The 18,773-nt window shown below is 39.0% G+C and overlaps 1 protein-coding gene and 3 pseudogenes across 2 annotated transcripts in view; all 4 read right to left on the bottom strand.

Annotated features, from left to right (window-relative positions):
* CUNH3orf67 (chromosome unknown C3orf67 homolog) overlaps nt 1–18,773 on the bottom strand; it is a 303,013-nt gene that overhangs the window by 148,297 nt on the left and 135,943 nt on the right. Inside the window, exon 7 of one of the 2 annotated variants that reach the window (XM_023510707.1) lies at nt 15,696–15,860. The exons of the other annotated variant lie outside the window; for it this stretch is intronic. Within the exon in view, the coding sequence (XP_023366475.1) occupies nt 15,696–15,860 (165 nt within the window). The remainder of the gene's footprint in view (nt 1–15,695; nt 15,861–18,773) is intronic. 2 annotated transcript variants of the gene reach the window in all.
* On the bottom strand, nt 8,495–8,910 carry LOC105886566 (annotated as a pseudogene).
* LOC100957916 lies at nt 9,169–9,650 on the bottom strand (annotated as a pseudogene).
* LOC111723745 lies at nt 9,758–10,065 on the bottom strand (annotated as a pseudogene).

The following is an 18,773-nucleotide window of genomic DNA, read 5'->3' as shown; positions in this document are numbered from 1 at the left end:
ACCTCCATTATGATGTTGAAAAGCAGTAGAGACAATGGGAAAACTTGCCTGGTTCCTGATCTGAGTGGAAATGTTTTCAATTTAACTCCATCCAATATGATATTGGCTGTGGGTCTGATGTAGATGGCCTCTATCAGTTTAAGAAATGTCCCTTCTATACTACTTTTCTTAAGTGTTCTGATCATGATATTATCTGATGGATATTATAAAAACTTTTTCTGCATCAATTGAGAGAATCATATTGTCTTTTTTATTTTATGTGATGATTTGTATTTATTGATTTATGTATGTTGAACTAGCCTTGAGACCCTGGGATAAAACTCACTTGGTCATGGTGTATAATTTGTTTGATGTGTTGCTGGATTCTGTTTGTCAGGATCCTGTTGAATATTTTTGCATCAATATTCAGTAGTGATATTGGTCTATAATTTTCTTTTCTTGTTGGGTCTTTTCCTGGTTTTGGGATAAAGGTGATGTTTGCTTCATAGAGTGTGTTGGGTAGTATTCCTTCTTTTTCTATATTTTGGAAAAGGTTAAGTAATATAGGTACTAGTTCCTCTTTAAAGGTTTGATCGACATCTGATGTGGGATGATGGTGGAGGGCCGACAGGTATCAGCCTCCGACAGAAGCTCCTGTCCAGAGGGAAGGATAAAGTCCAGAAAATATCCAAAAAAGTTGAAGACTGGGAGCTCAGCAGAGAGAGAAGAGTGATACCAGCAGGACACCTCTGCTGAGGCAAGCGGCGATTGTAGAAAGCAATCTACAGGTACATAATACACCCCTAAGGAAAAGTGTCCATCCCCTCCCCACCAAAAGTTGTGTTTTTCCTTTGTTTTCTCTTCAACCGTTCCTCTGAGTCTCCTACAGGTGACTGATAAACTGAGGACTTATTATCTCACACCACGAGTGAGAGCTACTGACAGTGGGGTCTACTCCCCTGGAGGGACCCTGCTGAGACTCAGAACATCCTCTCCCAGGCAGAAAAGTGGAACTGGCATTCGCACTGCCATTTTGAATTTCCAATCCATCCTTTTCCCCCTTGCCTGGAGAGATAGTGAGAGGAGACCCAAGAGCAACGTCTCCCCACCCCTGTGGGATCAAGCCTCCGTCCTGCACCGGGAGAACGGCTTGAACCACGCATGGTCTGCGTAGACTGATCCCATGAGCCAGTGTGTCCCGCACCGGCTGCCTGCCTAGATGCTGTCCTCACTTTCCCGGGGCTGGCCTCTGGCACACACCCAGGACTGAGTCCTGCTAGCCAGCGTGTCTTGCTCCAGCTGCCTGGCTGATTCCCCTGCTTCCCCGGGGGCTTTCTGCCAGCATGTGCCAGGACTGAATCCCACCAGCTAGCACATCCCGCGCCCGGCTGCCTGCCCCAGTCTCCAGGGGCTTGCTGCCTACACATGCCCAAGACTAAATCCCACTATCCAGCATGTCCTGTGCCCGGCCACCTGCCTGGCTGCTGTCCCCACTCCCTGGGGGCTTGCCAGGGGCTCCCTGATGGCACCACTGAGGACTGATCCACCAAGCCAGCGCATCCCCCGTGCAGCTACCCACTGGTTGCTAGCCCTGCTCCTTGGGGGCTCCCTGGCTGAGCACACCGAGGACTGATCCATCCAGCTAGCGCATTCCATGTGCGGCTGCCTGCCTGTTGCTGTCCCTGCTCCTTGGGGGCTCCCCAGTGGCATGCACCGAGGGCTGATCATCCCCTGCACAGCTGCCTGCAGGTTTCTCCCCCACCTCTCAGGGCTCCAGCATTCCAGGCCCGGTCTGAAAACTGTGAGAGGATGGCCAGTTGAGAGGGAACCACAGTGGAGTGGTGAGACCCCAAGGCAAAAAGCAATAGCTGCAGCAGTGGGAACAATAAGCCTTACATTCCTGAGGCTTTTCTGGGTACACACGCCCTGTCTCTCTAGACAACCAGAAGAAGCCACTGCCAGAACAGTTTTAGGGACTATCTTTGAAAGGTGCAAATTCAGCATGGGGCAGAATCAGCGGAAAAACTCTGGTAACCACAACAACCAGAGTAGATTAACAACCCCCCCCCCCAAGGATGGGGCAGATGCAATTGAAGATCCCTACCATAAACAGATGGCTGAGATGTCAGAAATCAAGTTCAGAATCTGGATAGCGAATAAGATCAACAGAATGGAGGAAAGGAGGGAACTAGAATTTCAAATTATTCAAAAGCTGTCTCAAGAATTCAATGATTTCAAAGATAAAATGACCAAAGACTATGACACACTAAAGCAAGAGGCTGCAGTCCTCAAAGATCTGAAAAGTATGGTTGAATCCCTTGGTCAGAGATTGGAGCAGGCAGAAGAAAGGATCTCTGACACTAAAGACAAAGATTTGAATGTGCCCAAGCACACAAAAATGAAGACAAATGGAGAGCAAAAATGGATCACTCGCTCAGAGAGTTCTGGGATAATTCGAAGAAAACTAATATTCGCCTTATAGGAATCCCTGAAGGTGATGAAGTTGCTTCACAAAACACAGAGGCACTTCTTCATGAAATTATGAAAGAGAACTTTCCAGACATGCCAAGGGATTCTGTAATTCAGATAGCAGATAGTTTAAGAACCCCAGTGCAACTCAACCCAAACAAGACATCCCTCAGGCATATCATAATCAACTTTACTAAAGTTAACATGAAAGAGAAAATTCTGAAAGCAGCTAGATGGAAGAAAACCTTAACCTACAAGGGGAAGAAAATTAGAATGACTGCAGATCTCTCTGCTGAAACCTTTTAGGCTAGAAGAGGGTGGTCACTGACCTTTAATCTCCTAAAACAAAATACTTTTCAACCCATAATCCTGTATCCAGATAAACTCAGTTTCATTGATGATGTAGAAATTAAATACTTTAATTACATTCACATGTTGAAGAAATTTGCCATAACTAAACCAGCCGTCCAGGATATTCTCAGACCTATCCTCCATAATGATCAGCGCATTCCTCCACCACGTAAATAAACCCACCCAGAAAACTTTGATGAAATTCCAACTTCCACAATGGCAAAAGTATGAAAGATGTCCACTGGACTTTTGAGAAACTTGATACCCAAAATTATTCCAGCTTTAATCAATATTCTCAATCAATGCAAATGGCTTACATTGCCCTCTAAAGAGGCACAGGCTGGCTGACTGGATACAAAAACTCAGGCCAGATATCTGCTGCATACACGAATCCCATTTTACTCTAAAAGACAAATATAGATTCAGGGTGAAGGGATGGTCATCTATATTCCAGGCAAATGGAAAGCAGAAAAAAAGCAGATGTTGCAATTTTATTTGAAGATACAATAGGCTTTAAACCAACAAAAGTGAGCAAGGATAAGGATAGTTACTTTGTATTTGTTAAAAGTAATACTCAATTTGATGAGATTTCAATTATCAATACTTATGCACCCAACCAGAATGCACCTCAATTTATAAGAGACACTCTAACAGACATGAGCAACCTGATTACCCATCATAGTCGGAGATTTTAATACTCCTTTGGCAGTGCTGGATAGATCCTCCAACAAGAAGCTTAGCAAAGAAATTTTAGATTTAAACTTAACCAGTCAGCATTTGGATTTAACAGACACCTATAGAACATTTCACCCTAATAAAACTGAATACACATTTTTCTCATCACCCCACGGAACATACTCCAAAATAGACCACATCTTAGGTCACAGGTCTAACCTCAGAAAATTTAAAAGAATAGAAATTACTCCTTGCATCTTCTCAGACCACCATGGAATAAAAGTTGAACTCAGTAACAACAGGAATCTGCAGACCAAAACAAAAATGTGGATGCTTAATAACTTTATGCTCAATGATAGGTGGGTCAGAGATGAGATCAAGAAGGAAATTACCAAATTTTTCAAACAAAATGATAACAAAGAGATGAGTTATCAGAACCTCTGGGATACTGCAAAGGCAGTCCTAAGAGGGAAATTTATTGCACTGCAAGCCTTCCTCAAGAAAAAAAATAGAGAGGAAGTTAACAACTTAATGGGACATCTCAAGCAACTGGAAAAGAAAAAACACTCCAATCTGAAACCCAGCAAAAGAAAAGAAATAACCAAAATTAGAGCAGAATTAAATGAAATTGAAAACAAAAGGATCATACAACACATTAACAAATCAAAAAGATAGTTTTTTGAAAAGGTCAATAAAATTGATAAACCTTTGGCCAACCTAACCAAGAAAAAAAGAGTTAAATCTCTAATTTCATCAATCAGAAATGGTAAAGAAAAAATTACAACAGATCCCTCAGAAATTCAAGAAATCCTTCATGAATACTACAAGAAACTTTACTCTCAGAAATATGAAAATCTGAAGGCAATCACCCAATACTTGGAAGCACGCCACCTTCCAAGACTTAGTCAGAACCAAGTGGAAATGTTGAACAGGCCTATATCAATCTCTGAAATAGCATCAACTATACAAAATCTCCCTAAAAAGAAAAGCGCGGGACCAGATGGCTTCATGTCAGAATTCTACCAAACCTTTAAAGAGGAACTAGTACCTATACTACTAAACCTTTTCCAAAATATAGAAAAAGATGGAATACTACCCAACACATTCTATGAAGCAAATATCACCTTGATCCCCAAACCAGGAAAAAACCCAACAAGAAAAGAAAACTATAGACCAATATCACTAATGAATATGGATATGAAAATATTCAACAAGATCCTAATAAACAGAATCCAGCAACACATCAAACAAATTATACACCATGACCAAGTGGGTTTTATCCCAGGATCTCAAGGATGATTCAACATACGTAAATCTATAAATGTAATTCATCACATAAACAAATTAAAAAACAAAGACCATATGATTCTCTCAATTGATGCAGAAACATCTTTTGATAATATCCACCATCCCTTCATGATCAGAACACTTAAGAGAATTGGCATAGAAGGGACTTTTCTCAAATTGATAGAGGCCATTTACAGCAAACCCACAGCCAATATCATATTGAATGGAATTAAATTGAATTCATTTTCACTCAGATCAGGAACCAGGCAAGGTTGCCCATTGTCTCCATTGCTCTTTAACATTGTAACGGAAGTTTTAGCCATTGCAATTAGGGAATAAAAGGTGATTAAAGGTATCCATATAGGATCAGAAGAGATCAAACTTTCACTCTTCGCAGATGACATGATTGTATACCTAGAAAACACCAGGGACGCTACTACACAACTCTTAGAAGTGATAAAGGAATACAGCAGCATCTCAGGTTACAATGTCAACACCCATATGTTGGTAGCCTTTATATATACCAACAATAGTGAAGCAGAAAAAATAGTCAAGAACTCTATTCCGTTCACAGTAGTTCCAAAGAAGATTAAACATTTGGGAATTTACCTAACAAAGGACGTGAAAGATCTCTATAAAGTGAACTATGAAACTCTGAGAAAAGAAATAGCTGAAAATGTTAAATGGAAAAACATACCATGCTCATGGCTAGGAAAAATTAACATTGTTAAAATGTCTATACTACCTAAAGCAATATATAATTTTAATGCAATCCCTATTAAAGTTCCATTGTTATACTTTAAAGACCTCAAAAAAATAATACTTCATTTTATATGGAATCAGAAAAAACCTCGAATAGCCAAGACATTACTCAGAAACAAAAACAAAGCAGGAGGAATCACGCTACCAGACATCAGACTATACTATAAATCCATTGTGATCAAAACAGTATGGTACTGGCACAAAAACAGAGAGGTAGATGTATGGAACAGAATGGAGAACCAAGATATGAACCCAGCTACTTATTGCTATATGATCTTTGACAAGCCAATTAAAAACATTGAGTGGGGAAAAGAGTCCCTATTTAACAAATGGTGCTGGGAAAACTGGCTGGCGACCTGCAGAAGACTGAAACTAAACCCACACCTGTCACCACTAAGATAGACTCTCACTGGATTGAAGATTATATTTAAGACATGAAACTATAAAAACACTAGAAGAAAGTGTAGGGAAAATTCTTGAAGAAATTGGCATGGGCGAATATTTTATGAGAAGGACCCCCTGGGCAATTGAAGCAACATCAAAAATACACTACTGGGACCTGATCAAATTAAAAAGTTTCTGCACAGCCAAGGACACAGTAAGAAAAGCAAGCAGGCAACCCTCAGAATGGGAAAAGATATTTGCTGGTTATGTATCTGACAAAGGTTTAATAACCAGAATCCATAGACAACTCAAACGTATTAGCAAGAAAAGAAGAAGTGATCCCTTCTCAGGATGGGCAAGGGACTTGAAGAGAAACTTCTCTGAAGAAGACAGATGCATGGCCTACAGATATATGAGAAAATGCTCACCATCCTTAATCATCAGAGAAATGCAAATCAAAACTACTTTGAGATATCATCTAACACAGTAAGATTAGCCCATATCACAAAATCATAGATGCTGACATGGTTATGGAGAAAAGGGAACACTTCTGCACTGCTGGTGGGATTGCAAACTAATATGTCCTTTTGGAAAGTCATCTGGAGAACACTTAGAGAACTAAAAATAGATCTGCCATTTCATCCTATAATTCTTTTGCTAGGTATATATCGAGAAGACCAAAAATCACACTATAATACAGATATTTGTACCAGAATGTCCATTGAAGCCCAATTTATAATTGCTAGGTCTTGGAAGAAGCCCAAGTGCCCATCGATCCATGAATGGATCAATAAATTGTGGTATATGTACACCATGGAATACTATGCAGCCATAAAGAAAGATGGAGACTTTACCTCCTTCATGTTTACATGGATGGAGCTGGAAAATATTCCTCTTAGCAAAGTATCTTAAGAATGGAAGAAAAAGTGTCCAATGTACTCAACTCTATTATGAAACTAATTTTTAGCTATCATAGGAAAGCTATAACCCAGTTTTAGCCCAAGAATATGGGGAAAGGGGAGAGGAAGGGGAGGGGAGGGGGGAGGATGGGTGGAGGGAGGGTGATTGCTGGGATCACGCCTATGATTTATCCTATTAGGGTACTTGTGAATCTTTCTGAATGTGGAATATAAATGTCTTAACACAACAACTATGAGAATGACATGAAGGCTATGTTGGCCAATTTGATGAAAGTATTTCAAATTGTATCTGGAAACAACACACTGTACCCCATTATAGTATTAATGTACACAAGTATGATTTAATTAAAAAAAAAAAAGAACTCTGATGTGAAGCCATGTGGTCCCGAGCTCTTCTTTTTAGGGAGATTGTGTACAATTTATGCTATTTGAGAACTTGATATAGGTCTATTCAACATTTCCACTTCTTTCTGGCTAAGTCTAGGAAGGTGGCCTGCTTCCAAATATTGGTCTATTTCCTTCAAATTTTCGTACTTCTGAGAATAGAGTTTCTTATAATATTCATTAAAAATTTTTTGAATTCTTTTTTTTGCAGCAGAATATTTATTGCAGCCCAATTCATAATTGTTAAGTCATGGAAGAAGCCCAAGTACCCACTGACCCATGAATGGATGAAGTAATTTTGGTATTCGTACACCATAGAATATTATGCAGCCTTAAAAAAGATGGGGAGACTTTACCTCTTTCATGTTTACATGCATAGAGTTGGAACATATTCTTCTTAGCAAAGTTTCTCAAGAATGGAAGAAAAAATATCCAGTGTACTCAGCCCTACTATGAAACCAATTTACAAGTACCCACACTTTCATATGAAAGCTATAACCCAACTATAGCCCAAAAAGAAGGGGAAAGAGGAGAGGGAGGGGCGGGGATGGGGGAGGATGGATGGAGGGAGGGTAATTGGTGGGACCACACCTATGGTGCATTTTATAAGGGTAGAAGTTAAACATACTAAGTGTAAAATATAAATGTCTTAACACAATAACTAAGAAAATGTGGTGAAGGCTATGTTAACCAGTTGGATGAAAGTATTTTAAATTGTATATAAAACCAGCACATTGTACCCCATAATTGCATTAATGTACACAGCTATAATTTAATAAAAAAAAAAGAAAAAGTAAGTCTTTTCCTATATCATCCCTTTAAATGAAACATAAAAAATGTTCACTACAATAATCTCTCAGACTACTTTCATATAAAAACTTCATAATATATAAAGCACATATTTCAGCTTTCAAAGATGCCATTTAGATTTCACATACTGAACAGCTACAGCATAGCTCAGAATGGCAAAATATGCCTAACACAGGAACACTATTAATATTTCATCCTTTGTTAATGGTCAGAAAGAACTGCATGTTTTGAAAGGTACTTTAACTTATGTTTGATCATTAAAACTCAATAAGTAATTCAAGTATGGTTATATAAGGCAGGCAATTAATCCAATATCACTATAAAAATCAAAGCCATGAAAATAAAGGCAGAAAACTCAGTTTCTCTACCTTTCACTACATAGGTAGATATCAGGACCTTACTGTAGAAAATATAACAATTCTTACATATGGTTTCTCTAGAACATAATGGAGTTTCAGAAACTACAAAAGATGTCAAGATCCATAGTTGGCTTCTTCAAATGCTTTTCTTGCCTGTTTCAATTCTTCATTCATAGTAAGCAAGTCTTTAAACCTAGCAAACATCCTAGGATCCATTCAAATCAAGGTGATATCTTCAACTTGTACTCGACCTTGTCTGCCAACAGACATGGCCTTGTGAGTCATTTCAGTAATGAATTCTATGAAGATTCTGGTCATCTCCAAAGCCATACATTATCCATCTCAATTCTTCAGAAAAAAAGTCTCGTCTTTTACCCTGTCCACCTTCTGAACCTCCTCCAATTTCTTCATTTTCTTCCTCAAAAGCAGGGTCTTCCTCATCTGCCAGCCGGCCAGCCTACAGCACCCAGCAGGCTCCCTCTCTACAGGTTTCAGTACTTTTGCAGCCTCACTTTTGCTAACTTCCACATTAAAGTGAGTTTTTATTTCATTTTATTTTTTAACTAAAATATTGAACAGTTTTATTTTCACATTTCACAATATAAATGAGAACTGCCCCTTTTTTTGAGTTTACTTCTTCCCTTCAAAACTATTCTCTTTGATAGGAAGGAGGAGCAAATCTTCCTTATTATGCTATTCAGAAAACACCCAGAGTCACAGCACCACAATCTCCTGGGGAAACAGAACAAGTAATATGAAACTGACATAAAGAAAACTCCCCTCTACCCTTATCTGTCTGGTCAAGTCATTCCAAGATGAGTGGGCACCAACATGGGACAAGCAGATCTCATCATTGGGGGCCCAGGCATCACTGGCCATGTGACCTTCCATGTGTGGCCTCATTCCAGGAGCAGGTTCCACTGGCATCATCCCAGGAGAAGGAGGACCCATCATTGGCATCATTGGAGGGCCCCACTTATGGGGTGCTGGCATCATACCAAGATGAGGAGGACCCAGAAGATTGGGGGGAAGTAGAATCATATCCCCTGCAGGAGGAGGAGCAGAGAATGGAGTAGGAGGTATTTTTCCTTGTTGAAACGCAGCTGTTGTTTTGTTATCAGGCTCTGGGCCTGCTTTTCCATCCATTTCTGATAGTAGTCCCTCACATTCTCTTTGTGCTTCCTCCCTGCACACTGCAGGATGTCTTTATCACAGATGGAAAGTCATGGGTGAGATATGTATTGCAGTAGTCACAATAATACTTGGGCATATTCCCTCCTGGCTATTGGTGACTCCTTTCTAATGTAAGCTTTTAAAAACAAGCATCCATACCAGTGTGGGAGGAAAGAACAGTACAGTAGGGGAAGGAAGTCTGCTCTATTCATAATAAAGCTCCAAGTGCATCCCATCATGGATTTCACAGTCCCCTAGAGACACGTGGTCCTTAAAAATTGAGTATCATTTCCTAAGGACCATCTTGTTCCAAAGGGTGCCAGTTTGGGCTGCAATCAACTTCTTAAGGTCCCCAATAGTGTCATTGGTGTTGCATTTAATGCGGACCTTCTTCCTCAGTCATTGCAAACAACCTGGATCATCCGGGCTGGAGCTCCAAACTCAACTTCCAACCTGTAGATGCCACAACCTCCAGCCTCAAGTGCTCTGATGAATGAGATTTTAAAAACCATGAGATATGCTTTTGCAATCTCCACACATTTGAAAACCACTGGAAGGCACATACAATCATACTTCAACCTTTCACAGCAACTGTTTTTGAATTTCTGAGGAGTCTGTTGTTATTTTCTCTTTGTCATTTCTGATTGATGAAATTTTTTCTAGTTAGGGTAGCCAAAGGTTTATCTATTTTATTGACCTTTTCCAAAAACCAACTTTTTGATTTATTGATCTGTTGTATTACCCTTTTGCTTTCAATTTCATTTAATTCTGCTCTACTTTTGGTTATTTCTTTTTTCTGCTGGGTTTGGGATTAGAATATTCTTCCATTTCCAGTTGCTTAAGATGTCCCATTAAGTTGTTAACTTCTTCTCTTCCTGTTCTCTTGAGGAAGGCTTGTAGTGTTATAAATTTCCCTCTTAGGACTGCCTTTGCAGTATCCCAGAGGTTCTGGTAATTAATGTCTTCATTATCATTTTGTTCCAAGAATTTGGTAATTTCCTTCTTAATCTCATCTATAACCCAGCTATCATTCAGCATAAGGTTATTTAGTTTCCATGTTTTTGTATTATTATGCAGATTCTTATTGTTACTGAGTTCAACTTTTATTCCATGATGGTCTGAGAAGATGAAAAGAATAGTTTCTATTCTTTTAAATTTGCTGAGGTTAGATTTGTGACCTAAGATGTGATCAATTTTGGAGGATGTTCCATAGGCTGATGAGAATAATGTGTATTCAGTTTTGTTAGGATGAAATGTTCTGTAGATGTCTGTTAAATCCAAATGTTGAATGTTAAGTTTAAGTCTAAAATTTCTTTGCTTAGTTTCTTATTGGAGGATCTATCCAACACTACCAAAGGGGTGTTAAAATCTTCAACTATCATAGTGCTGGAGGCAATCAAGTTGCTCATGTCTGTTAGAGTCTTTTTTTTTTTTTATTTAATGGTAACTATGTACATTAATGCACTTGCGGGGTAAGGTATGGGGTTTTCACACACAATCCGAAACACTTCCATCAAACTGGTTTAACATAGCCTTCATGTCATTTTCTTAGTTATTATTTTAAAACGTTCACATTCTACTCTTAGAAAGATTCACTTGTACCCTTGTAAGATAAACCTCAGAAGTGATCCCTCCAATCCCCAGAGTCTTTCTTATAAATTGAGGTGCATTCTGGTTGGGTGCATAAATGTTATTAATTGAGATCTCATTGTGTTGAGTGTTACCTTAAGAAATACGAAGTAACCATCCTTATCTTTCCTTATTTTTGTTGGTTTAAAGCCTATTTGTATCTGTAAATAAAATTGCAACACCTGCTTTTTTCTGATTTCAATTTGCCTGAAATATAGATGACCATCCCTTCACCCCAAGTCTATATCTTTTAAGGTAAGATGAAATTCTTGTATGCAGCAGATATTTGGCCTGAGTTTTTGTATCCAGTGAGCCAACCTGTGCCTCTTTAGAGGACAATTCCATTCACATTAACTGTAAATATTGATAAGCCCGGTAGAATTTTGGGTATCAAGTTTTTTGAATGTCCAGTGGACATTTTTAATCCTTTTGCCACTGTGGAAGTTGGAATTTGATCAAAAAGTTTCTCAGTGAGTTTACTTTGGTGGTAGAGGATAGCACTGGTCATTATGGAGGATAGGTCTGAGAATATCCTGAAGAGCTGGGTTAGTTATGGCAAAGTTCTTCAACATGTGAATATCATTAAAGTATTTAATTTCTCCATCATAAATGAAACTCAGTTTAGCTGGATACAGGATCCTGGGTTGAAAGTTATTTTGTTTTAGGAGATTAAAAGTTGATGACAACCCTCTTCAGCAGAGAGATCTGCAGTCATTCTAATATTCTTCTCCTTGTAGGTTATGGTTTTCTTACGTCTGGCTGCTTTCAGAATTTTCTCCTTCATATTAACTTTAGTGAAGTTAATTATGATATGCCTGGGGGATGTCTTGTTTGGGTTGAGTTGTGCTGGGGTTCTGAAACTGTCTGCTATCTGAATTTCAGAATCTCTTGGGATGTCTGGTAAATTCTCTTTGATTATTTTATGAAGTAAAGCATCTGTATCCTTCACAGCAAGCTCATCACCTTCAGGAATTCCTATAAGGTGAATATTAGATCTCCTTGAATTATCCCAGAGCTCTCTGAGAGAATGATCTGTTTTTGCTCTTCATTTCTCTTCCTCTTTGAGAGTTTGGGAGCCTTCAAAAGTTTTGTCTTCAATTTCAGAAATCCTTTCTTTTGCTTGCTCCATTCTGTTACTGAGGGATTATACTGTATTTCTCAGATCTTTGAGGGCTGCAAATTCTTGTCTCAATTCATCAAAATCTTTGGTGATTTTGTCTTTGAATTCGTTGAATTCTTGAGATAACTTTTGAAATGCTCCTCAAATTTCTAATTTAAACTTTGCCTCTATTCTATTAATCTTATTTGCAATCCAAATTCTGAATTTGATTTCTGACATCTCAGCCATCTGTTTATAAATGGGATCTTCTGTTATGTCTGCTATATCATTCCTTGGGGGGAGTTGATCTACTCTGGTTATGTTACTAGAGTTTTTCTGCTGATTCCACCCCATGATAATTTTACACCATTTAGCTAGAGGAGCAGTTAAGGAGAAGTTGGGTGGGGGGCTCCAGGAGTAGTGATTAACCAGCCCTTTGCCCAAAAGCTGGGCCTGCTTGGTGTGGTTAGGCTAAGTGGCTCTGTCTTGTTTTCAGCTGGTCTCTGTCCTACCCTAATGAATCAGTTACTCTGGGTTGAAGTCTCAGCTGTGGAGAAATACCAGCAACTAAGTCACCCCCCTCCCCCACAGGCAACAACTGGAGAAGGAAAATCAAACCTTCCCACAACCACACACCCAGGGTACCACTTTGGATAGTCCTTGGGTGATTGGCCCAGGTCAAGAGTTCCAAATCAATTATCCCAGTCAGCACCCAGTCTCAAGTGGGAAAGTTCAAAAGGTCTCTAGCAACTAGATAACAGAGGTCTGCTGGCAGGTCAAGTATGCATCTTAGGCTCTCTAAAGCAGCACTTCTGACTCAGCCTCACCCTGGGAGTATGCTCCAGTGCTCTGTGGAGTCAGAAGCACCGCCCCCCCTCCCATCCACCCCCAGCAAATGAATTAGTCTGGGAAGGTTGATGCCTCTTTCATCACCTTACACCTCTGTCACATCCAGTCACTTGTAACTCTGCAGGGCTGTGACCCAGTTCCCTACAATGAGCAGATGCTCCAGGGGTTTGCAACTGCCTGAGTCACAGGGAGATCTATGTCTCCTTGGCTAGGCTGCCATACTCTGCCCCCAGGTGACAGGGGGAGCTGAAACCTGACAACCTTGGGTGCTTAATGGAAGCTGGAGCAGTTCACTCAGTTCCAGCCCCGCCCCAGATTGATGTTGCTGCCACTTGTATTCTCACAGTATTTGTGTTTCTGTCCTGGCTGTATTTCCCTGTGGGCCAGACACTGTTTGAGTTCACAGAACCTGCGACTTGGACCCACCCTGTGCCGCTGTCCTTGTGCCAATTCTCACAGAGTTGGCGTTTCTGTCTCGGCTGCACTCAGAGCTCACACATAGCTCTCAGTTCCTGCCTTTCCCTGGGCTTGTGCTCTCACACATCTCTCAGTGCCTGCCTCTCCCTGGGCTGGTGCTGTTGTTCCACCTGGTTTTGTCTCAGCTATGTTCCCCTGGGTGCATCATAGGCTCACTAAAGCGGCACTTCTGACTCAGCCCCACTCTGGGAGTATGCCATCTCTGTGTGCACATATTCTAGTCTCCGTCCCTGCCACATGCTGCCTGGGGAGGTACCACCTCAGGCATACTCTTCGCTCATGGGGCCTGTGTTTCCATTCCAGATCTGTTCCACCAGTGGCTTCCACCAGAGTAGAGGCCTGGCTTTGTCTGGTAGCCAAGAGAGGCAGGGAGTGTCTCTCTAAAATATCCCCAGAGGTGTGAGTCCTATTGTTCCTGCTGCTGCCACTGCTACTCTGTGCCATGGGGCACTGCTTCTCCCTTTCCTGTATGGCTCCCTTGGTCCACAGTCCTCTCTTTACATCTGTGCTTCAGAATCAGCACAGACTTGTAACAGCTCTCGCCTTCTCCACCCCTCTCGAGAAATACCCAATAATCTGGACTCCAGATTCTCTAGATTCTGGGGAACAGGCTTCCAGACCTCAGGGTGAGAGTGGAGGAGAGTACAAGTAGTTCAGAATTGAAGGTAGAAAATATATATACAGTTATACCTAGTGGGAGAGTGCCATTGTACACTAGTGCTCAAGAAGGAGTTTTGGTTTTTAGGGGGTATCTCCCGTGGGATAAAATAAGAGGAGATCTGAACTCTGCTTGCTTATTTGTAGAAAGTATACTATGAGCTGTTCTCATGGGGGAGGGGACTCCTGTCCGCTTTGCAATGGATTTTGTACCTATTGTTTGTTTCCTGGGGGAAACAGCCTCAATAGGGTTGATGTGCATTCTTCAACCTTCTCTCTTGGCTTAGCTCCAAACCATCAACTTACTTGCTAAACTTCCATCCTTTAACTCTCCTTCTGGACAGGAACCTCTGTGGAAAGCTGGCTCCAGTCAGTCATCTTGCCTCTGCCCCCTCTCTCATTTATTCATTTGTTATAAATACTTATTTACCTAAGTATGTATTGAATACTTTCAGCTTGTTCTTCCTCCATAAATGTCCTATTATTAGAACTATCATTTACCTTCCTCTGAATTATTTCAGTGTTTGTGAATGTCATCTGAACCACATGAACTTTATAGGCTAAGCGATCCAGTGGTTTGCAACCCTGGCTGTACATAATTCCCTGGATTATAATCACCAGGGAAGTTTTAAAAACACTCACCCTAGGCCAATTAAATGAGATTTTCTAGGGGTAGAGCATAAACATCGGAAAAATAAATTTTTTTGATATCAAGTATTTTAAAAATGTCTTAGATGATTCTAACATGTATGGAGTTGGGAAGCACTCATTATAGAGGGAGAAAACTGGCAACTCTGGCATGTTTTCTGTGGCCTACAAAGTGTTTTTTGAAAAATTTTAGACTATATTTAAAATTGGGAGAGTTATCATAACCATTTTGGACACCTAGCCCCTCTTAAAAAAATAGAAGAGCTGATGAGATTTGGCTTGCATTCTTGAAAAGGCAACACTGGCTAGAACTGAATTACAGCTATTCCCCTAGACTGAGAATAGTTTCCATTTGGCTTCAGTTCGCCCCACTCCCTACAGCTCCCTCACAGGGGCTGTATGTTAATTGCCATTTATTGTACCATTTGCATAGTTGTTGAAGTTAACCATTTTAGTAGTAGGAGAATCATTTCTCTGAAGCGATACTTCACCCTTCTCCCTTAATCCCCACACCTTTCTCCCCTAGTAAGGCTCGCTGTTGAAGTATAAAATATTCCTATATGCTAACTATCCAGACAGCCAGACCACTCTATTCATTTATGTTATCTTCCTGGCCTCAGTAATGATCTGAGTTTGTAGCCCCTGACCTGGTATGTGGCAAATACTGTGTTAAGTGCTAGGGATATATTAGAATGAGGTATGGTGCCCTCTTTAAAGGGAGTCACACTTCATTGAGAAGATGCAGACATATTATGCTTATCAATTAGGTGCCTGAGTACATACCTGACTCTGCTGAACTTAGAGGATGACTTCCAAATTTTATTTCAGTTTGGTGCAGTTTAGTCATATTTAGCAGCTGTGTGACGTGTGGAACATCTGTTGTTAGTTGACAGCTTCTGGGAATAATGTCCGTAGGTTCATCTTTTGGAAAGGGAATACCACATACAGCTGAAAATAAAGACAAATGCTTATTCTCAAAATGTAAGCCATTTCTGCCAAATGGGCATATCTTATAAATGAAACCAATTAAAGGAAAAGATTTTAGAGTACGAGTTTGGATGAGTTATTCAACCTTTCAGCCTTGATTTTCTTATCTGTAAAATGAGCATGGTAATTTTACTTCTTACTTCCTAGGCTTGCAGAAAGAATTAAACGATATGAAGCATATAACATATGGAGGGAGTTCAGAGAACTATGCAAGGAAACCATTCATTGGAAATATTTTATATTTGCTTTTGAATACTAGAGAAGCGATTTGGGAGAACTAGTTTGGTATGTTCCAATTTAGATTTCTGAGGGTGTATCAGCTCATTTATATGAGATCAATAAGTACAATGACATTATAAAGTAACCTAAGAAACTAACAACCATTATGTAAGTAAATTAACTTTTAAACTTATTTTGAAATAATTTCAAACTTGTAGAAAAGTTAAAAAGTATAGAGTTTCCTATATATCCTTTATCTAGCTTTCTGTTAAAATCCTACCTTTCATGAGGGGCTTTAAGATGACAGACTAGAGACATATCTTCATCAGCCACTCTCATTACCTTTTTATTCTTTCTTTCTTTCCTTTTTGTCTGTTTTTTTATTTCTGGGATAGAGCCTTGCTCTGAGGCCTGGGAACCCTTGGCTGGGTGCTCTTCTATCTTTGGCCTCCCAGAGACCGTATTTATAGGTCTCCACCATGACACATGGCTGAATTTTTTCTATATTTGGTGGAGGAAGGCTCTTGATCTAGTTCAGCCTGCCAAGAAGCTCCTAACTTCAGGGGGCCTTCCTGTTCCAGACCCCTAGGGTCCTGGTATTGTGGATGTGGGTTATTATGCCCTGCCCAATACCGTTATCATTACTATTTTTCTCTTTCCATCTTTCTTTTCTCCTTTTTCTAAATTAAAAAGATTTTTTTTCTTCTTTTCTCCCTTCTTCCTTTCTTTTCTTCTCTTCGTTTCATCCCTCTACCAAAAGGCCACTTCAATACCCAAGCACAGAATAAGGAAAATTAAGGATTAGAAGAAAGTGAGAGGAGTAAGTAGGGGAAGGATGTGAATAAGAAGAAAACACATATGAGGAGGAACCAAGAAAAAAATTCTGATAACATGAAAAACCAGAACACATCAACAACCCCTAAAAGATCACAAGGCAGCTACCACAGAGGATCCCAACTATAAAGAAATTATGAAAATGACAGAAAGGGAATTTAGAGTATGGATTGCAAAAACGATGAAGGGAATTTAAGGGAAAGTGGAAATCCTACCTTTCAATAATTTCAAAGAAAAATAGTTCATTAAAATCACAATCATATTTTATTTTAGTTTTATTCATATATATATTTATATGAATATTTTAATTTTCTTTTAATAAATTTTCTGTTCTTGATCATCTGAAGACATTTTATTATTAGTACATCTTTTCTCATTTTTTCATATGATCTCTTATATGGCAAATATATTAAGCATAGTCATTTGTGGTAAGTGAAAATATCAATTAGTATTAATATCCTAGAAAGCAATTTTATATATATCAAAAGCCTTAAAAATGTCCATACCATTTTACTTGTAATTTCATTTTATAAATGTCTTCTAAAGTAAAAATAGAAATTCAAAGACCGATGTAAACAGGTGTTTATAATTCCTAAAAAATAAACAACTTGAGGAGTGTCAGACACATGATAGTGTTTCATGGGATGTCACAGTAAAAGAACCACAAGAAACTATATTTACAAAGGTATCTTAATGACAAGGAATAGTTCAAGATAAGAAGTCAAATGGAAATAATGGATACAAAAACCTCTATCCAAACTGTAGAAAATAAATACTGTATATAAAATATGTAAGTGGCAAAAAGACATCAAGGTAATATACAAAAATGTAAAATAACTTTAGGTGGTTAGCATAAGCATAGTTTTAATTTTACTCGTCACAATAACTTCTATATATGTTGGATTTTTATGAGTGAACTTTCCATTTTTAGAAGCTAGTGGGGAAAAATTTGTGTGTTTGTGAATGTTAGTAAGAAAATTTCAACTTCAAAAACCATCCTTAGGTAAATATAAATTCTTACCAAGTTAACAAAGAGAAATGATGTTAGAAGAGGAGTCTGTGCACCCTAGCCATGGCATTTTCTTAATTGGATCCTAATACCCTAATCTGAAAAAGAAAAATGAATCATTTAACTAAAATCTTAAATACTCATCAGCAATGTAATGGTTTCTAAGTGTCCTAATGCCCCAGTCATTAAAAATGCTGTAGATTTACAAATTTCAGTTTTCAGGTATTCTTTATTTTCATTGACCTTTAGAAAATCAATATGAAGTAATTGAGTAAATGAACTCTCAATATAGTAAGCATTTGGAAAAAAATAACTAAACTTACTCCAGATATCTATTTTGTTTATCATTCCAAACTCTTCTGAGGTAGGAAAAGATAATTTCCCCATCAATGCCAATATTGATAAACTAAGATTTTATATTAAAAGACAAAAGAGAATTCTGGAAGCCAATAAGAAGCTAAAATAAAATGCTACATCCTGAATCCTATATAGAGAATCGTGAAAACTTTAGCTTCTAGGGCAGGCTTGTTTGATTAGTACAGGATACAAAGGCATAAAAAGTTTGAAATATATAAACACAAAATCTGAGTTTCCAGCTAGTAAGAGACAGCAAATCTCTGGTAACCATAAAGCCATAAGCTTTTACAGAACATAGAACAAGGCAGAGACTATTACAAAGCTCCAATCTGAGTCTTATAGGTACATGTTTGACATGCAGATCAGATTTCAGATTAAAACTTTAGCTTCTAGGGCAGTCTCAAATACCCTCTGCCTCATCTTTCTTTCCTAGATGTCTACTCTTCCTTTGTATC

Source organism: Otolemur garnettii, unplaced genomic scaffold, assembly GCF_000181295.1.
Source record: "Otolemur garnettii isolate 467f Iridium unplaced genomic scaffold, OtoGar3 scaffold00015, whole genome shotgun sequence".
In the NCBI taxonomy this organism is placed as follows: domain Eukaryota; kingdom Metazoa; phylum Chordata; class Mammalia; order Primates; family Galagidae; genus Otolemur; species Otolemur garnettii.
The sequence above is the reverse complement of the archived record's forward strand: the minus strand, read 5'-3'. Positions and strand labels throughout refer to the sequence as shown.